Source organism: Squalius cephalus, assembly GCF_949319135.1.
Source record: "Squalius cephalus genome assembly, chromosome: 24".
Classification (NCBI taxonomy): Eukaryota; Metazoa; Chordata; class Actinopteri; order Cypriniformes; family Leuciscidae; genus Squalius; species Squalius cephalus.
Genome location: NC_137145.1, coordinates 3,813,491 through 3,830,036, shown reverse-complemented (window position 1 = coordinate 3,830,036; position 16,546 = coordinate 3,813,491). Strand labels below are relative to the sequence as shown.

The window sequence follows — 16,546 nt, the reverse complement described above, 5'->3', positions numbered from 1 at the left end:
CTTATCTTCAACAGGTTCACAACTTTGTCTGACACACATAAACAATAGGACACAACCCATTTTTAACTGCAAACTCTGATTAAGACAGTAAAAAGCTATTTGGTACTATAGACCACGTTTGACAAAGTTCTTCACCTTGCGAGAGTCTTCTGGGTTCAACCCATCATCCTCACCCTCAGATTCTTTGTCTCCATCGTAAATCACATTAGCTGGAAAAGAACAATCAAATCAAAATTAAAACTGGAGAAAAGGCCACACTTTCATCAGTGATATTAAAACAACATCTAAGTGCTTACAGCGAAGAGTTCTGGGGAAGAAATCATTGGTTTCGTGTGACGTCACAGATGGTGTGAGGTCATCGGCAGACGATTGTGTTTCTTCATCGTCTCCAGAGAGCAAATCTTTAGCGATTTCTTCCTGTTACAAGACAAAATGACATTAACAATGTCAAAGAAAGAAATAAAGAATAAAAAAAAAAAAAAAATGATATATACATATATATTTACTTTATCTAACGTCATGTCAGGCAGCTCATCGGTCAGCTCTACAGACGAGCTGTCCGCACTCGACCCTCCGACAGCGCTGTCTGCTGCTTCATATCTGTATAGCGCTAGCAGCTCTTCCAACGGCATGTTCCCCTCCTGTGAGAAAGAGTTTTGCTTGATATCCAATGGTTTAACACTGAGAATTAGTGATCGACCGATATATCAGTCGGCCGATAAATCGGGCCGATATTTGTGGGTTTGACGTGTATCGGCATCGGCCGATACGCGGCTGATGCGTTCACCGATAGTTTTTTCCCGCCGTTATTTACAGACAGGCAATTTTGTTTCTCATCTCCATAAATATATGTAGTCGTAAAGGGCAGGAAATAAATTAATCCTTACTTCCTCGTCATCATGGAGAGTGCAGTTCATGGTTGCATAGCAATGACAGACGTTTATTATGCTGCTTGCTTGTTGCTACTGTGTGCAATAGTGTAATTATTTTATTTATGCTTAAATATTTATTTTTAGTATTTTCAGCACTGAACTTTTTTTTTTTTACTTGTTCTACCTCACGTTTTTAATATTTGTCAAATATTGCTTTTTTAAGTTCAATAAATGTTCCTTTTTTAAATTGAGACTTGTAACATTTGTTATCATCATTGTGTCATTTTTATGATTTAAATTGAGTGAGCAAAAGCAGTATCGGCTCCAAATATCGGCAGCCCGTATCGGTCATCGGCTAAGGCTGATGGAAAAAAAAAATCGGCATCGGCACTAAAAAATCCATATCGGTCGATCCCTACTGAGAATCACGCATACAACTTCAGAATGATGCATAATATATGCGTGATCACATCAGTACTGGTTAATAGACAATATTATATGGATAAATGTACACAATTTGTGTTTTTATAATGTCAGCATGGTTATAATTGTTACTTGCCAAAATTAGGGACGCTAACGATTAATCAGCAATTGATTAATTGTCGATAATTTAATAGATGAAACGGATCATTTGATGTAGTTTTGCGGCTCACATGCAGTGGACACACAAGGATAAATTAAGTAAGCGCACTGTAGTTACATACTCTAAATGTATTAATGGGTACACCTCAATCAGATCCCGAGTGCAGAAGTCACGGCACTGATGAAGTCCCATAATGCACCGTGAAAACCAGGGAAAACCATGCTCACTATGTTCCCTTAACGGAAGTTCTGAAGTGCGAAACTTAAATCACGTGAGCTAACTCACTATATATAATGACATGCAATAGATGTTAAAAAAATAAATAAAAAAACATGTCAGCACAAACATGTATCGCTAGACAGTTAATGAACATAATCTAGCTAACATTTATAATTTATTTACGGCTGAAATGTTGCACGTTTATGTAACAAGCAAAGTATTTATCATAACGTACTTTAAAGGTATAGCAGAGGATTTTTTATTTCAGGGTGGATCACCTATACTATTGGTCCTCCTAATTGTCAATCATTCTGGTGAATCAATCAAACTTTTCAAAAAGTGGAGAGGGCGGGTCTTATCTAAAATTCAGAAAGATCCTCCACTATACCTTTAACATTACAAGTAATTCGGCTCGTTCGAGATCACCTGCTCCACTAAATAAAAACACATGATCTGCTATGGTTTACGAATGTTTCGCAAAGTTACAAACAAAAACGTGGTGCAAAAGCATCATGTTTACACGTGCGACGGTGGCGCTTTTTCATACAAAAACTTGGTAAAGTCTGGTCTGAAACAAATATGCTTCTTGTATTCTGCTAGCTGAGAGCTTTCAACGATACATGACAATGATTTTACAGATCACATTTTCATGTAAAGCATTTTTTTTTTTTCACGCTATGAAAAAAGCATTTCTAATATGTCAGCAGAATTAAGTGATGGTCATATTCCCCATATTCACTGTAAAGTAGGGCTGCATAATATATCGAAAAATTATCGTTATCGCGATAATAGTATATGCGATATACGTATCACAGAGAGGTGCGATAAATTGCATTTATTTTATGTGCCAAGCATTTGTGTGATGCATGCATGGGTTGTTTATCCAAATTCGACCAATCAAAAGGGGCCTTACTATCTTTATACCCGCCTCCCCAGTAGGTGCTATTATGCTATTGGCTAGATCGGGCCCAAAGGGGAACCTAGTGGTCCAGAGCAGAGAGTGGAAAATAAAAACTAATGGCGGGAGTAGAGACAAGCGAGGAAAATGACAACAGCGAAGAACCTTTGCCTAAAAAGAACTGTACATCTGAAATATGGCAATATTTTGGCTTCAATAAAGAAGATGCGTCATAAATGAAGGTACTGTGTAAGGGGCCGTTCACATATCGTGTCTAAAAACGCATGAAAAGCGCCGCTATCTCCTTCTTTCCACAAGCACTTGAGTCTGTCGTTGCTGTGCAACCATGACTTGCGTGAGCTTGCAGAATTCTGAAAAATTTGCACGCACAAAAAACGCGATATGTGAACATAAGTGACGGTGTCACTAAGTCGTGCCGAAAAAGAGAGGAAACTAATCTCCACAGTCATCTGGAACGCAATCTCAGGTTGCTATATGAAGACTTCAAAGTGTAAGCCCAAATCTACCAAAACTGCTAACGAAATGGCAAGTAACAATAACAGAGTCTCACAGACAACCATTAATCAAAGTGTTGCATGTGTAACGTTAAACTCCTTATGAAAAAACTGAGATATTCTTCTGAATATCCATTAGCCTACCTGTTTATTTTAGTATCATCATTACACATATAAATGAAAAAAAAAAAAAAAAATAGCATTTCTCTAGGGAAATGTTATATCGCAAGAAATATCGTTATCGCAATACTCAACAACAATATTGCATATCGCATGTTTTCCCAGTATCATGCAGCCCTACTGTAAAGCCAAGCTTCTAAGTTTAAACGACACCTATTTGGTTAGGCAACATGATAACTTGGTAGGTTAACGATTAATCCATTAATTGATCTTAGAAATTTATTTTAACTGACATCCCTACCCACAATATAAAAATTATCATCCTTAAATGAGAGCGACATGTGCGTTGGGCAAAAGAATGAAGGCAAACCTTTTCCAGATCCGCGATTTCCGAGCTCCCGCTTGACTCGCCATCCCTCATCTCCTCTTCCTCTAACGTACGTTCATCATCATAATCGTGCACCAGCATGTCCGCCGTCGGGTCAAAATCGTGATCTTCCGATGACAAAGAGCCAACTGTAAAGATCAAATTAATTCATAATTATTAAATGCAAATATTAAATATTATTACACATTTCAAAAATATTATTTAACCCAATTATACATTTATATTTATTACATGCATGTATAATATATATATATATATATATATATATATATATATATATATATATATATATTATATTATATTATATTATATATATATAATATAATATATATATATATATATATATATATATATATATATATATATATATATATATAATACACGAATATTTTATTCTTAATATAGCCTATACAATTTGTAAGTAAACATTATTAAATAGATTTAGAGGAAAAATTACCTGGGCTTGTACTTCCCAAGGAAGCCTGAAATTACAATGAGAAAATGTGAGGTTTGGGGAATTTACAGCATTATGAAGAACACTGGTTAACTTCCCTTAACAAAATGTTACTATAGTAACCAAATTATTATTACTGTTGTAAACCCATATTAAAAAGGCTATTTTTTTTTTTTGTCCTGATGACAGTGGAGGCAAAATAATTACCACAATTTAACTATGGTAACACTCACTGTAAACTATAGAAACAGTAATCGTTTGAATATAATATTGGGATGAATAGTAATTCATATATGAATAATGATAGCCTGCTCTGCACAGACCTATGAAGATGAATAAAAAAAAAACATGAATTGGTCAAATGTCATTGAATACAAAAATATATTATATAAATTGACAAAAATCATCCCTTAAAAGAATTAAAATAAAACAGTTGATTCCTCATTTGTACTTTTTAAATCCGCAGTTTACATTAGAAAATTATACAGAGTTTGTGAGGGTCACTAACAAGCCAAATAAATAACCAATATTTATTCATGTGTTCTGGGTCTCTTAAGCAAAATACAGCTATGTTGAATTATAAATTATAACATTAAAATTAAACAAATAAATGGTTTGATGTCGCCACTTCACAGCATCAATTCGGTACTGCAGCAATAGAGAAAAATCACTCAATTACTCTCTGAAATCGCACAGAAGTATACAGACGAAAAAACGGCAATAATAAAGAAGTAAAAATATTTTAAAAGCGCAAAATAACAAAAAAAAAAAATTCATTTTCAGTACTAACTAACCATCGCAGCGCGCTCGACGCTACTCGCAGCTCCGCTCAGTCAGATCTGACGCCCGCTCTGAACGCTCGACGCTAAAAGAGGCCGATCGACGTTTAAAACACTCGTTTTGACGGCCAATATCGCACGTATCTCCGCCAAACCATCCTCTATCCAAAGATAAGGCATAATCACACGTAATCAGATATAGAAATCCCAAACTAATGTACTGTGCTAAAAGAAATTAGCGACAAAAATATGACGCCTTCCCCCAATTTTCCAACTTACCTCCGCCATCTTGCTACCTTTCGACTCTAAACTGGCTTTACGACGGAGCCCGGATTGACGTTGCAAGCCAATCACGATAGACTATCTCTGCAGGTTGGCTCTGATTGGCTGACGCGTTTAATACGCACGACGAGCAGGGCACAGGATTGGCTGCTAGGAGCGAGCTTGCTTGACGTCGAAATACTGTATTCCAATGAGTTTCATTACCTGAGCATTCATTAGGATGTTTTAAAATACACTAAATAAGTTGTGTTAAATGGAATGTTTTATTATTATTTTAAAAACATATCGGACTGTTTTTTGTTACAGATTGTCGCATTCTAAGATTATGCAAATTGTTAGAAACTTCTTCAAGGAGTTTCTGCAAGGATTTTAATTCAATCAATGAAAGATTGATTTTGTCTATTTGGAAACAAATATCTAGGAAAGTATATTTATTTTAATGCATATAGGTAATGCACATCTTTATAATTCTACATCATACATCTGTTTCATATTAATATAGAGCAGATGGTGGCGCTAGTTGCATGTTAAACACAGTCTCAAACTCAAAAGTCAGTGTTGAAGACAAACTAGTGTGATATACTTTTTTAAATGCTGTGAATGTAATATAAATTGCCCCATTACAGTTTATCCTGCACATAAGTCACATTTTTATATCCTAACTTATTTTATATAACTTACTTTATATGGAACAACATACAGTTTCTTAGATTGTATTTATCATATTTGGACTTTCTAAAAAAAAAAATTCTAAATTCAGTCTCCTCTGAGTGAGACGTTGGCTTGAAGTTCAGCTAAATCCTCCCGGAAAGTGTAACGTCACTATGCGTCTGTGGCATCCAAAGCATCACCTGTCAGGTCACCTGTACAGGTGAAACAAGATTGGGCAACACAAGAACAAGAAAGTTAAGCTGTCATTTGTCAGAGAAGGCTTCACTCTGATAGCATGCACCGGAGATGCAAGTTATCTCAATGGAGTGCATTTCTACCTCACTAAATTTGTGATGATTCGGTGCACATTATAGGAGGAAAATCAGTTTTAAATGCAGAATTCCCAACTTTCAACTGACTTTCATCGGATGACACTGCAGAAATGGAGATTGAATCAATGGTTGCAAACAGTGCACTCATAAAAGCACGAGAAGGTAAGAATATTTATTCGCCTGTTTTTCCTTACATGTGATAAAAATGGATTTTTAAGAAAAAACTAAAACATTAAATCAGTATATAAAATACTGTTGTCATAACATATGTGCTGAGATAAAACATTTGAATGTGTTTTAACAGATTGTAGGGAAGGATTGTGAGTTGTTTTGTTTTGTTTCTTTCTTTGAAAAGTACAAAATGAATGAAACTGATTCAAACCTCATTTTAGGGGAAGTTGAAATGCTTTTGGGTAGCTGACATGTCCTGTGGTGTAACATTTAAAATAACTTTAAACAGTATTTTGTTGATTATTTTAAAATGATTATGCTTTTATGAGAGACTAAGCAATATAAATATACTTTTAAAAACGTATTTGAAGACAAAACAGTAATAAAAAACTCACATACTGGAACTTTGAACCTAATTTGATCCTAAAATATTGATGTTTGGTTTAAAAAAAGTTTAGATATACTTGTCAACTTAAGTATATTTTAAGGATTGCAAAGACTGTAATACCTGGGAAAAACACGTTTTAATGTTCGCTTTCGTTCCCTGTTCTTCAGTGGCTGTGAGTCAAAGAAACAGCTCATTCAACATATTTTCGTTTGTCCTGTGCCTCTAACCTGAAATACTCTGACCTCAAAACAAAACCAGACACACAAAGCCTTTGCGGGCCTTGCATCACAAACAGGTCTGACTTCTTTAGCTGCGGTTCACAGCCTGTCAGCAATACCTGCTATTCCACTAATCTGAGCTCTAAAAATAGCTTTAGTTGCCGTTTCAAAATAAGCAAAACCTGTCATGTTTTGTCAACTTTTCAAGTGTCTTCAGCACTAACTGCCCAAGACTTTCTAGCATTATGAAGCTATACTTTTGCATGTTTTGGTTTTCTGAACAGTACAGGTGTGGCGTCTCAAATCTGATCGGTCATCCTAGACCTAGAGCTTCATTCTTACTGCTATTTTTAGAGCAGGCTCATATAGTAGAAGATGCCATGGATTCTCTGCAGTTTTACTGTCAACAAACCCTCATTCAAACATTTCACACACTTACAAACACACAAATCTGATTAAGAAAGCATCTATTTTTACACAAACACACACGTGATTAATAAAGCATCTATTTTTACACACACACATTTCTAGTACCTGCATTGCACGTCTAACCTTTTATCAACATAACCTTGATAGAATAATAAACATAAATCCTTCTAGTCCTTCTGATATGAGCTGCATCAATAGTAATCAACAGCATTTTTTTTATTTCTGAACATTTCAAGAGCACGCAATATGGATTGTTAAAGCAATTAAATAAATAAATACATGCATAAACCCAATTATTAAATGTACTTTGTTTAATGTGTAATTTCATGGAAACACAATTCCTGTGTTATTTCATGATCTCCAAATATCCGGTTTCAATAATAACAATAATTTCTGAATGGACATCTAATGGACAATCATGCATTTCTGAACTTGATGGTTAATTTTTGGGTTCTTTAAAAGCACCAGAATCGGGTTCTCATAAACTGTAAAACTCTTTTTGGAAACAGTTTTTCTCTTTCTCTCATTGTGCAGTCGGTAATGGTGCGAACCGCAAAGGAAGGAGTCGAAAATGGAGGGAATTTCTGCGTTTCCCACACATAAACGAGTGCATACAGTTGGAGAAAAGCATTGGTGAGAAGGACAAAAGTTGGGGAATTGCTTTTTTAAATATTTGAATTGTGGACTTTATACACAGCAAAGATGTCAGTATTAGAAATGAATAGATTTTTGCCTCTAATCCCTGGAATGCACTGTATTGTTTTCAATAAATCATGACTCAATCTGTTTTCCAGAGCGAGACTATTACAGTCTGTGTGTGAAACAGCCCATCGGAAATCAACTGTTCCGCCTTTTCTGTGCAACTAATTATGATCTGCAGCATTGCATTAACCTCTTGGATGAAACGGTATTATCTTTTATCTAATACTGGGTTTCCCATACCGGGGTTAGTGAGTTGATGAAAAGCGAATAATTAATTAAACCGAATGTAACCTGTACAATTAATCAAAATAAAACTGAAATAGCAATATATCTTATTAAATAGTAAAAAAATGTAACGTTCCAATTTGTAAATTTCACAAATAATTACAAAGAAATGGCAAGTAACACATTGAATTAAACATGAAATTTTAAAGTAGAAAGACTTACAACTTCGAAAAATCATTATTAAAGTGCATTTGTCAGGCTATCATTTCGTGAAATGCAATTTTCTTGTTAATAAGCTATATATGTTATATGTTAGTGAATGAATACTCTGTTTGTGCTCTTTCAGGTGGAATATGAGGTCACACCGGATGACAAGAGAAGGAACTTTGGCAAGCAACTCATCACAAAATATCTCACCTCACAGGTCTTGAGACATGCTTTTATTCCTTCCTCTCCACTCCCAATCTGATAATCAAAACTTCATATCTGCAGTTAGAAAACAGTGCAAATTAGGGTTAGTGTTTCACATGAAAGAACCCAGCTAACAAAAATATTTTATAAGAACGTTTTGCCCATTAAGTTAAACGGAACGTTCTCTGAATGTTCAGAATGTTCAAACGTTATTGGAACGTTACTTTCGAATGTTCTCTGAACGTTCTGAAACAAATAGTAACATTTAAATAATGTTAGACGGATGCCCAACTAATAATAATAAAAACACGCTCCATGTATGATGTGTTTTTGAGTATGCTAACGTTTTGAGAGCATTATTAAAGACCAAATAACTTTGAAAGAACGTTCTATTAACGTTACTGTAAGAGCGTTTGTTCATAAGCGTTTTCATGACGTCGTGCATGTGTTCAGTCTTCTAGGGTGCGGGAGATTGTCCACAGAGAACTCGAGGAGTGCAGCAGCGACCTGGAGCTCAAAGCTTCTGGAGATATCTTCAGCAACTGCCAAAAGTCAGTTCCATGATCAATGTGTCTTTGTGCGTGTGTGTCCGTGAGCATTGATGTGTTGACGTGTTTGTCATTTATTGGGTCTTGTAGGGCACTTCATGAGTATCTGAGCGGAGCTCCATTTGCAGAGTATCAGAAAAGCATGTACTTTGACCGATTCCTGCAGTGGAAGATGGTTGAGAGGTTAGTGTGGGATTTTTCAATCATTGTAAAGCAATGCTGTTTGTGTTTTGATTGTGACATCGCTTTCATCCCCGCAGACGGCCAATCACCCGAGATACATTTCGAGAATACCGTGTTTTGGGAAAGGGTGGGTTTGGAGAGGTAAGAGCACAATAGTAGAGATAATCATGTCTACAGAAGCTTATATTAGAAATGAAGAGGAAAACGTGGGAAGGTAACATGAAGCCTCTCATTATAGGTTTGTGCGTGTCAGGTCCGGGCATCAGGGAAAATGTATGCATGTAAGAAACTGGAGAAGAAACGAGTTAAGAAGCAAAGGGGGGAAGCCATGGCCCTCAATGAGAAACAGATTCTGGAACGGCTCAACAGCAGATTTGTGGTGAGAATTATGATTATTATCAGCAACCGTTTGACGTAAAACTTCATGCTTAAATGACTATTTCTGCTTGGGTGAAACTCACAAAACTGGTCAAGACCCATCCAGGTCATATTTCACTCAGAAATCAAAAACATAAGATAGAAAGAAGATTGTATCTATATATATATATATATATATATATATATATATATATATATATATATACTATTTTGTATGTATGTGTGTGTATATAGACACATATATCTATAAACTAGGGCTGTCAAACGATTAATCGCGATTAATCGCATCCAAAATAAAAGTTTGTTTTTACATAATATATGTGTGTGTACGGTGTATAATTATTTTCTATATATAAATACACACACATGCATATATATATTTAAGAAAATGTGTTATTTATATATAAAATATTTATATATAATATAAATATATATACACAGTATATACATGCAAATATTTCTTAAATATATACATGCATGTGTGTGTATTTATATATAGAAAATAATTATACACCGTACACACACATATATTATGTAAAAACAAACTTTTATTTTGGATGCGATTAATCGCGATTAATCGTTTGACAGCCCTACTATAAACATATATATATCATGGTAGTATATATTCTACAGTATAATTCAAAAAATATTTATATTTTTCAGGTAGTAAAAATTAATTTCTTTAAGCAAAACATAGCTTCTTTTTCTTTTATATACAGAACTGTGCAAAAGTCTCAGGCATGTCAGTGTTTTCACCAAAAAAATAAAGAAATATTTTATATCAATATTAAGTATTAAATATTAAATAATATTTTTATGCAAAATAAGTTATTTATATCTTTTGCTGTAGTGTTTCAGTAGGAAATATCATATTACATATCCAAACATTAATAATCCAGTGAGATTTGTGTATGCACAAGGAGTCTGACCTCAGTTTCTTCAAGCGTCTCGGAGACGTTCCTGCAGTTCTTCTGGATTTAGTCTGTCTCAGTTTCTTCTGTTTCTTCATGTAATCACAGACGGACTCGATGATGGTGAGATCAGATCATACCGGCTGCTGTCAGACTCCTTGTGCATACACAAATCTCACTGGATTATTACAATTAATGGCAAAATGAATGTTTGTAGAAGTAAACTGATATTTCCTACTGACACACTACAGCAAAAGATAAAAATAACTGGCTTAAAACCTTTTTTTATTAACAAAAAATAAAGACTTTTGCACAGTACTGTATATGTTTACATCATAATTATATTTATTGCACTGTAAATGTGATCGGTTTTGTGTAAATTGTCTGTCTGTGTGTTTATTTGAATATGTCAGGTGAGTTTGGCATATGCTTACGAGTCAAAAGAGGCTCTTTGCCTGGTGCTGTCGCTTCTGAACGGAGGAGACCTGAGGTTTCACATCTATAACATGGGCACAGAGGGGCTCAACAAAGACAGAGTGCACTTTTATGCTGCTGAGATCCTCTGCGGCCTGGACCATCTTCATAAAAAATCCATTGTTTATAGGTAGGCCATAAAACCGAGAGCCACTGTTTGACTTTTTAATGGGTTGGATGCAGTTACAGATTATATATAGTCACCTGACATACTTTCCAGAAATCGAATTAAACAGATCTAGCTTCGCTCATAATTACATGTGTTTTGTTTTATTTCAATCAGAGATTTAAAGCCAGAAAACATTCTACTGGATGATAATGGTATGTGCACTTCCTCATAAAAAAAAGAAAAAAAAAGAAAGACATTATAATTACTGCCCGTACAGGCTTTGTAACATTCACTTCAGGATCTCAAATTTCCCCTTACTTTCTATTTTTAGCATAATCAACTCTCATAATCTTCACCAGGAAACATTTCTCCAAAATTGCTTTTGTATCATAAACAAGGAAATGAAAGCACGTCAAAGTGGGTCGCATAGAAAACTTTTACTTTTGTTGCTCAAAAAGTTTTTGGACTCTTGCATCATGGTTACAAAAGTGAGAAAGCTATCGCATAAGATAAATTGTGTTTATCTGCGCTTAAATTCTGAAAGATCTTTGGCAAATGTTTTAGTGAAAGTGTATATGAAGAGTTCAGATGCAAAAGCCTCTAAGTGCCATCTGAAATTTTCTTCTAGAATGATCATTTTTATCAAGCTTGTATGTTTATGTTCACTTATTTCACTTAAATGGCAATGCATATTACCTATTAATTGTCATTAAAGTGAAATTATTGAACTTAAATATACGAGCTTGATAAAAATGATCATTCTAGAAGAAAATTTCATCTGAACTCTTCATATACAAATACACTTTGGGGCCACTATATGTAGAATTCCAGTTTCTTACATTTAATTTTAGACGACGCTTTGATTAAAGAACTCTTTTCAGGATTTTTTCCTCCCAGGTATTCGGTAAGGAAGCTTGGATCAGGAAAATAGTTCTCAGCCTAGAGAGGTTTAAAAACTGTGAAAAGTTCCTTTTCCTGTTAAATATTTATCCTTTCCCTGTATCTGACAGGTCACATTCGGATCTCTGATTTGGGACTCGCCGTAATCTTGCCAGACGAAAGAGTCGTGAAGGGAAGAGTGGGAACTGTGGGTTACATGGGTATGAAAATCATCTTCATAGATTTTCAACATAACAGCAGTTTTAGTAAATTGTATTAAATAATATTATATACACTAGACCCAATCAAAAGTTTGTGGTCAGTAAGATTTTTTTTTAAATAAGTATCTTATGTGCTTATTTATTTGAATGCAAATACAGTAAAAACAGTAATATTGTGAAACATTTAAAATAAGTTTTCTAGTTGAATATATTGTAAAATGTAATTTATTCCTGTGATCAAAGCTGAATTTTCAGCATCATTACTCCAGTCTTCAGTGTCACATGATCCTTCAGAAATCAAGAAACATTTATGATTATCGTCAATGTTGAAAACAGTTGTGCTGCTTCATATTTAAATTTCATATAGATTATTTGATGAATAGAAAGTTTAAAAGAGCAGCATTTACTTGCAATAGAAATGTTTTGTAAGATTAGAAATGTCTTTACTGTCACTTTTGATCAATTTAATGTATCCTTGCTGAATAAATATATTAATATCTTTAAAAAAAAACTAGAATCTTACTGATCCCAAACCTTTGAACAGTAGTATATGTATTTATTATAGAAAACAAGACTTTTTTTTTAGAGTCATTAAGATTTTCATTCTGACTTTATTTCCAAATTTATCATGAATATGCCCAGGTGTTTCACTTTTTAGACTGTTATATATCTTTTTAATTCAGCATAAATGCAGAACGACAAATTCTATGATAGTGCATGCTTTACAGATTAATAATAGATTATGAGAATGAGTTTGCTTGGATTTAAGGTAATAATAACATGGGAAAATGTTTAATTATTATTAAAATAATGTCACAATGCAAAAAAAAACTCTTAATTTTCTTTATGCAAAATATATATATATTTTAATTATTTTTATATCCCTGATATTTTTCACATCGCCAGCACCAGAAGTCATCACAAACACATACTATAGTTTTAGTGCGGACTGGTGGGGCCTCGGGTGTCTAATCTACGAGATGACGGCCGGAAAACCTCCGTTCCGCGACCACAAGGAACGGCTGCCTAGACATGAGATGGAGAGAAGAGTTCTGGAGACGGTCGAGCAGTACGGAAAGAAGTTCGACGAGGACACCTCATCCATCTGCAAAAGCGTGAGGCCACATTTTACAGCGCTCTGCTGAATACGTGCAATCTTCTTCTGATACGATCTGATCTAATCTAGGTCTTATTGTCCATTCAAAAGGAATACTAAACATTGTTTTTTCAATTTAGCTCCTGGCTAAAAACCCAAAGGAGCGACTGGGCTGCAAGTTCAGGCAAGCAGCAGAGGCCATCAAAGGTCATTCGTTCTTTACGAACATCAACTTCACGAGACTTGAGGCTGGAAGGATGCCGCCACCTTTTGTCCCTGACGTGAGTGTCTGTTTCTCACCTGAAATCAATCCTGTGATGTTCATTTTCTCATCAGATTTTCTTCTCTCCACCAGCCGAGAGCCGTTTACTGCGCGGACATCCTGGACATCGATCAGTTCTCCACGGTTAAAGGAGTGATCCTTGATCAGGTCGATGATAATTTCTACAGCAAGTTTAACACAGGTAGCGTGCCTGTGCCCTGGCAGAATGAGGTAGGGAAGAAACCTAGAGAAGAGCAATGTATATTTATGTTTCTGTTATATTAACTGTTTATATATGCATTTATTAAAATTCATCTAGATGATTGAGACAGAGTGTTTCAAGGACCTGAATGTTTTTGGGCCACGTGGAACAAGAACACCCGATCTGGACCGTAGCGTGATGATCCCACAGAACGGCTTGGAGACTCAGTTCTCCAATCATAGTCCTCCAGAATACACTCGACAAGGGCTGCTGAACAGAATCTTCAGGAGACGAGTAAGGAGCCCTTAAATGACAACATTGCACTTTTTTACCCTATGACAGTGACTACCCTATGACTAACTACAGTATGACAGTATTCCAGGTCATTTACCATTTAAAGTCGGCATGAAACGGAAGTTCCAATAGTCTTTTCTTCCCTGTTTTGATGTATATGCAAGTGAAACGTATAGAAGCTTGTTTACGCCACAGAGTAAAAACTTAAAAAAGGTAATTGCGAGGTTTAATCTCATAATTCTGACTTTTTTTCTTGCAACTGCGAGTTAACATCTCGCAATTCTGACTTTTTTCTCAGAATTGCATGGTACGAACTCACAATTGTGAGAAAAAAGTCAGAATTACATGATATAGTCGCAATTGCGTTTGATAAAGTCAGAATTGCATGATATAAACTCACAATTACGAGTTATAAAGTCAGATATTAAGGTCAGAATTATGCAATATGAACTCCCAATTGTGAGTTATAGTCAGATTTGCAAGATATAAAATCACAATTCTGAAAAAAAGTATTTTTTTCCCTCAGGATTGGACTTTTTAACTCGCAATTGCGAGTTTATATCTCACAATTCTAAGAAAAGAAGTCAGAATTGTGAGTTATACTTGAGTTCTGACTTTATAACACACAATTGCAACTTTATATCACGCAATTCTGACTTTATAACACATAATTATAACTTTAAATCTAGCAATTCTGACTTTATATCTCGGAATTGCAAGTTTGACTTGAGTTCTGACTTTATAACAAGCAATTGTAACTTTATATCACGCAATTCTGACTTTATAACATGCAATTGCGAGTTTACATCACGCAATTCTGACTTTATAACATAATTGCAACTTTATATCAAGCAATTCTGACTTTATATCTCGCAATTGCGAGTTTATGTCTCGTAATTCTGACTTTATATCTCGCAATTGTGAGTTTATTGAGAAAAAAAGTCAGAATTGCGAGATTAAAAGTTGCAATTATATTTTAAATTGTTTTATTCTGTGGCGGAAACAGCTTCTCCTACGAGAACATTTTTCAGGGCCAGACTTAATTTTGTCCATCTGGAGTTCACTGGATGGTTTGCAATAAGTGGATATCATGTGAGTGACAGGTTGCCCTCAGAGAAAAGAGAAAAGAGAAAAGATCAGAGAAAAGATGTCACTGCAAGAGGGAGGGGGAAGTTATTTTGATTATAAGGCTCCAAAAATAGCTCTCCATTTGTCAATGAAATGACAAACATGTTGAAGATTCACAGATAGGCTGTCAATTTATTCACAGGCATCGCCAAGGCTAGCCTCTGGAGCATATTAAGCATACTAAGGCGGTTTGCATATTTCAGCTTTACCGCATTGAATGAAGGTGTGTGTAGTGGGTTATAAATACATTTCCTAGACATCCCACAATTGACTTAACGTACCATGTTGACATTGGTCTATAACTTACGACGTATAAGTTAGCCTGCTAACAACCGCAAAAATAATTTACTTGTGTTTAAAACGACTTTCAGCTAAATTATTACCTAAAGTATATACCCATATATACATACAAATTAAAATATAACATTTCTGCGAATAATATTTTAATCGTTTACAACCACGCAGCTCTCTGGTTGGTTTTCGTCAAAAACGTTTTGCGAATTTGCGTTGGAAAATCTTTCGCCCTCAAGCGTGGATTCCTATTTGAATGACTTTATTAAAATCTTCAAACAACGGTAAACCGCACATTAAGTCATAATTTTACCTTGATAATCAATCGAGTCCGTGAGTTATAACTATTTGAAATCAGTCTGATCTGATGCGTGAATAAATCTTGTGAATCGGATCAACCGATTCATCAAAAAGATCCAATTCAAAAATAACGGTTAAAGAATCAAATACAGCATCAACACTTCCCTCACGAACTCAGATGTCATTTTCATTCAATAACCTGGAATATTAATGTAATTTACATATAAAATGCAATGTGCGTATGACAATAAAAACACCTTTTATTTTTTATCTCTATTGTTGTAGCACAAGGGTCAGGAGGCCGAACCAATATATCGCTCCTCGTCTGCAGAAGAGCTGTAAGGACTGGAAAAAAGCTAATTTACTTTTTTTCTTTTTTAAAGAAACGATGGCTTCATCACTGGAGATGTTATTCAGAGACATTGTTTAAATAATATTGAAAAGATATTGTGTAAAATAAATTTACTGTCACAAACCCTACCATCTGCAGGGTTTGGGAATACGTTTTCATACTTTCATATTACAAACAAAAGATTTAAGATGCTTTGTATGCTCAATTTGTAAATAAAAGAGAAAATCATTGTGAAAATTGTGTTTGGTTGTTGCATAAATAAACGTTGAATTTTGAAATTC

The 16,546-nt window shown here is 34.8% G+C and overlaps 2 protein-coding genes across 4 annotated transcripts in view; one reads left to right on the top strand and one right to left on the bottom strand.

The window, feature by feature from the left end:
* Positions 1-8,696, bottom strand: part of mier3a (mesoderm induction early response 1, family member 3 a) — a 20,384-nt gene extending 11,688 nt beyond the window's left edge. For 2 of the 3 annotated variants that reach the window (XM_079861220.1, XM_079861221.1), the window contains exons 1-6: positions 5,108-5,170; positions 4,053-4,077; positions 3,578-3,723; positions 507-641; positions 297-417; positions 136-209 (exon numbers count right to left, since the gene is read on the bottom strand). In XM_079861220.1, coding sequence (XP_079717346.1) covers positions 136-209; positions 297-417; positions 507-641; positions 3,578-3,723; positions 4,053-4,077; positions 5,108-5,116 — 510 coding nt within the window. In that variant the 5' untranslated portion in view covers positions 5,117-5,170. Of the gene's footprint in view, positions 1-135; positions 210-296; positions 418-506; positions 642-3,577; positions 3,724-4,052; positions 4,078-5,107; positions 5,171-8,643 lie in introns of those variants that run through there. The other variant, XM_079861222.1, reaches the window with a different exon arrangement.
* On the top strand, positions 5,981-16,546 carry grk5 (G protein-coupled receptor kinase 5). Its single transcript, XM_079861219.1, has 16 exons — positions 5,981-6,255; positions 7,834-7,932; positions 8,094-8,206; positions 8,573-8,650; positions 9,091-9,188; positions 9,276-9,368; positions 9,446-9,509; positions 9,607-9,747; positions 11,071-11,261; positions 11,415-11,452; positions 12,251-12,340; positions 13,247-13,455; positions 13,577-13,717; positions 13,792-13,929; positions 14,018-14,194; positions 16,199-16,546. The coding sequence occupies exons 1-16, from the start codon at positions 6,204-6,206 to the stop codon at positions 16,253-16,255; spliced, it is 1,779 nt and encodes a 592-aa protein (XP_079717345.1). The 5' UTR covers positions 5,981-6,203; the 3' UTR covers positions 16,256-16,546.

What these genes read in the sequence shown, in the direction of transcription:
- grk5 (XM_079861219.1), top strand. Translation starts at nt 6,204, where the DNA reads ATGGAGATTGAATCAATGGTTGCAAACAGTGCACTCATAAAAGCACGA. An exon ending in CAAAATATCTCACCTCACAG is followed by an intron (nt 8,651 to 9,090) that starts GTCTTGAGACAT and finishes GCATGTGTTCAG; the next exon opens with TCTTCTAGGGTGCGGGAGAT. An exon ending in CGCCACCTTTTGTCCCTGAC is followed by an intron (nt 13,718 to 13,791) that starts GTGAGTGTCTGT and finishes TCTCTCCACCAG; the next exon opens with CCGAGAGCCGTTTACTGCGC.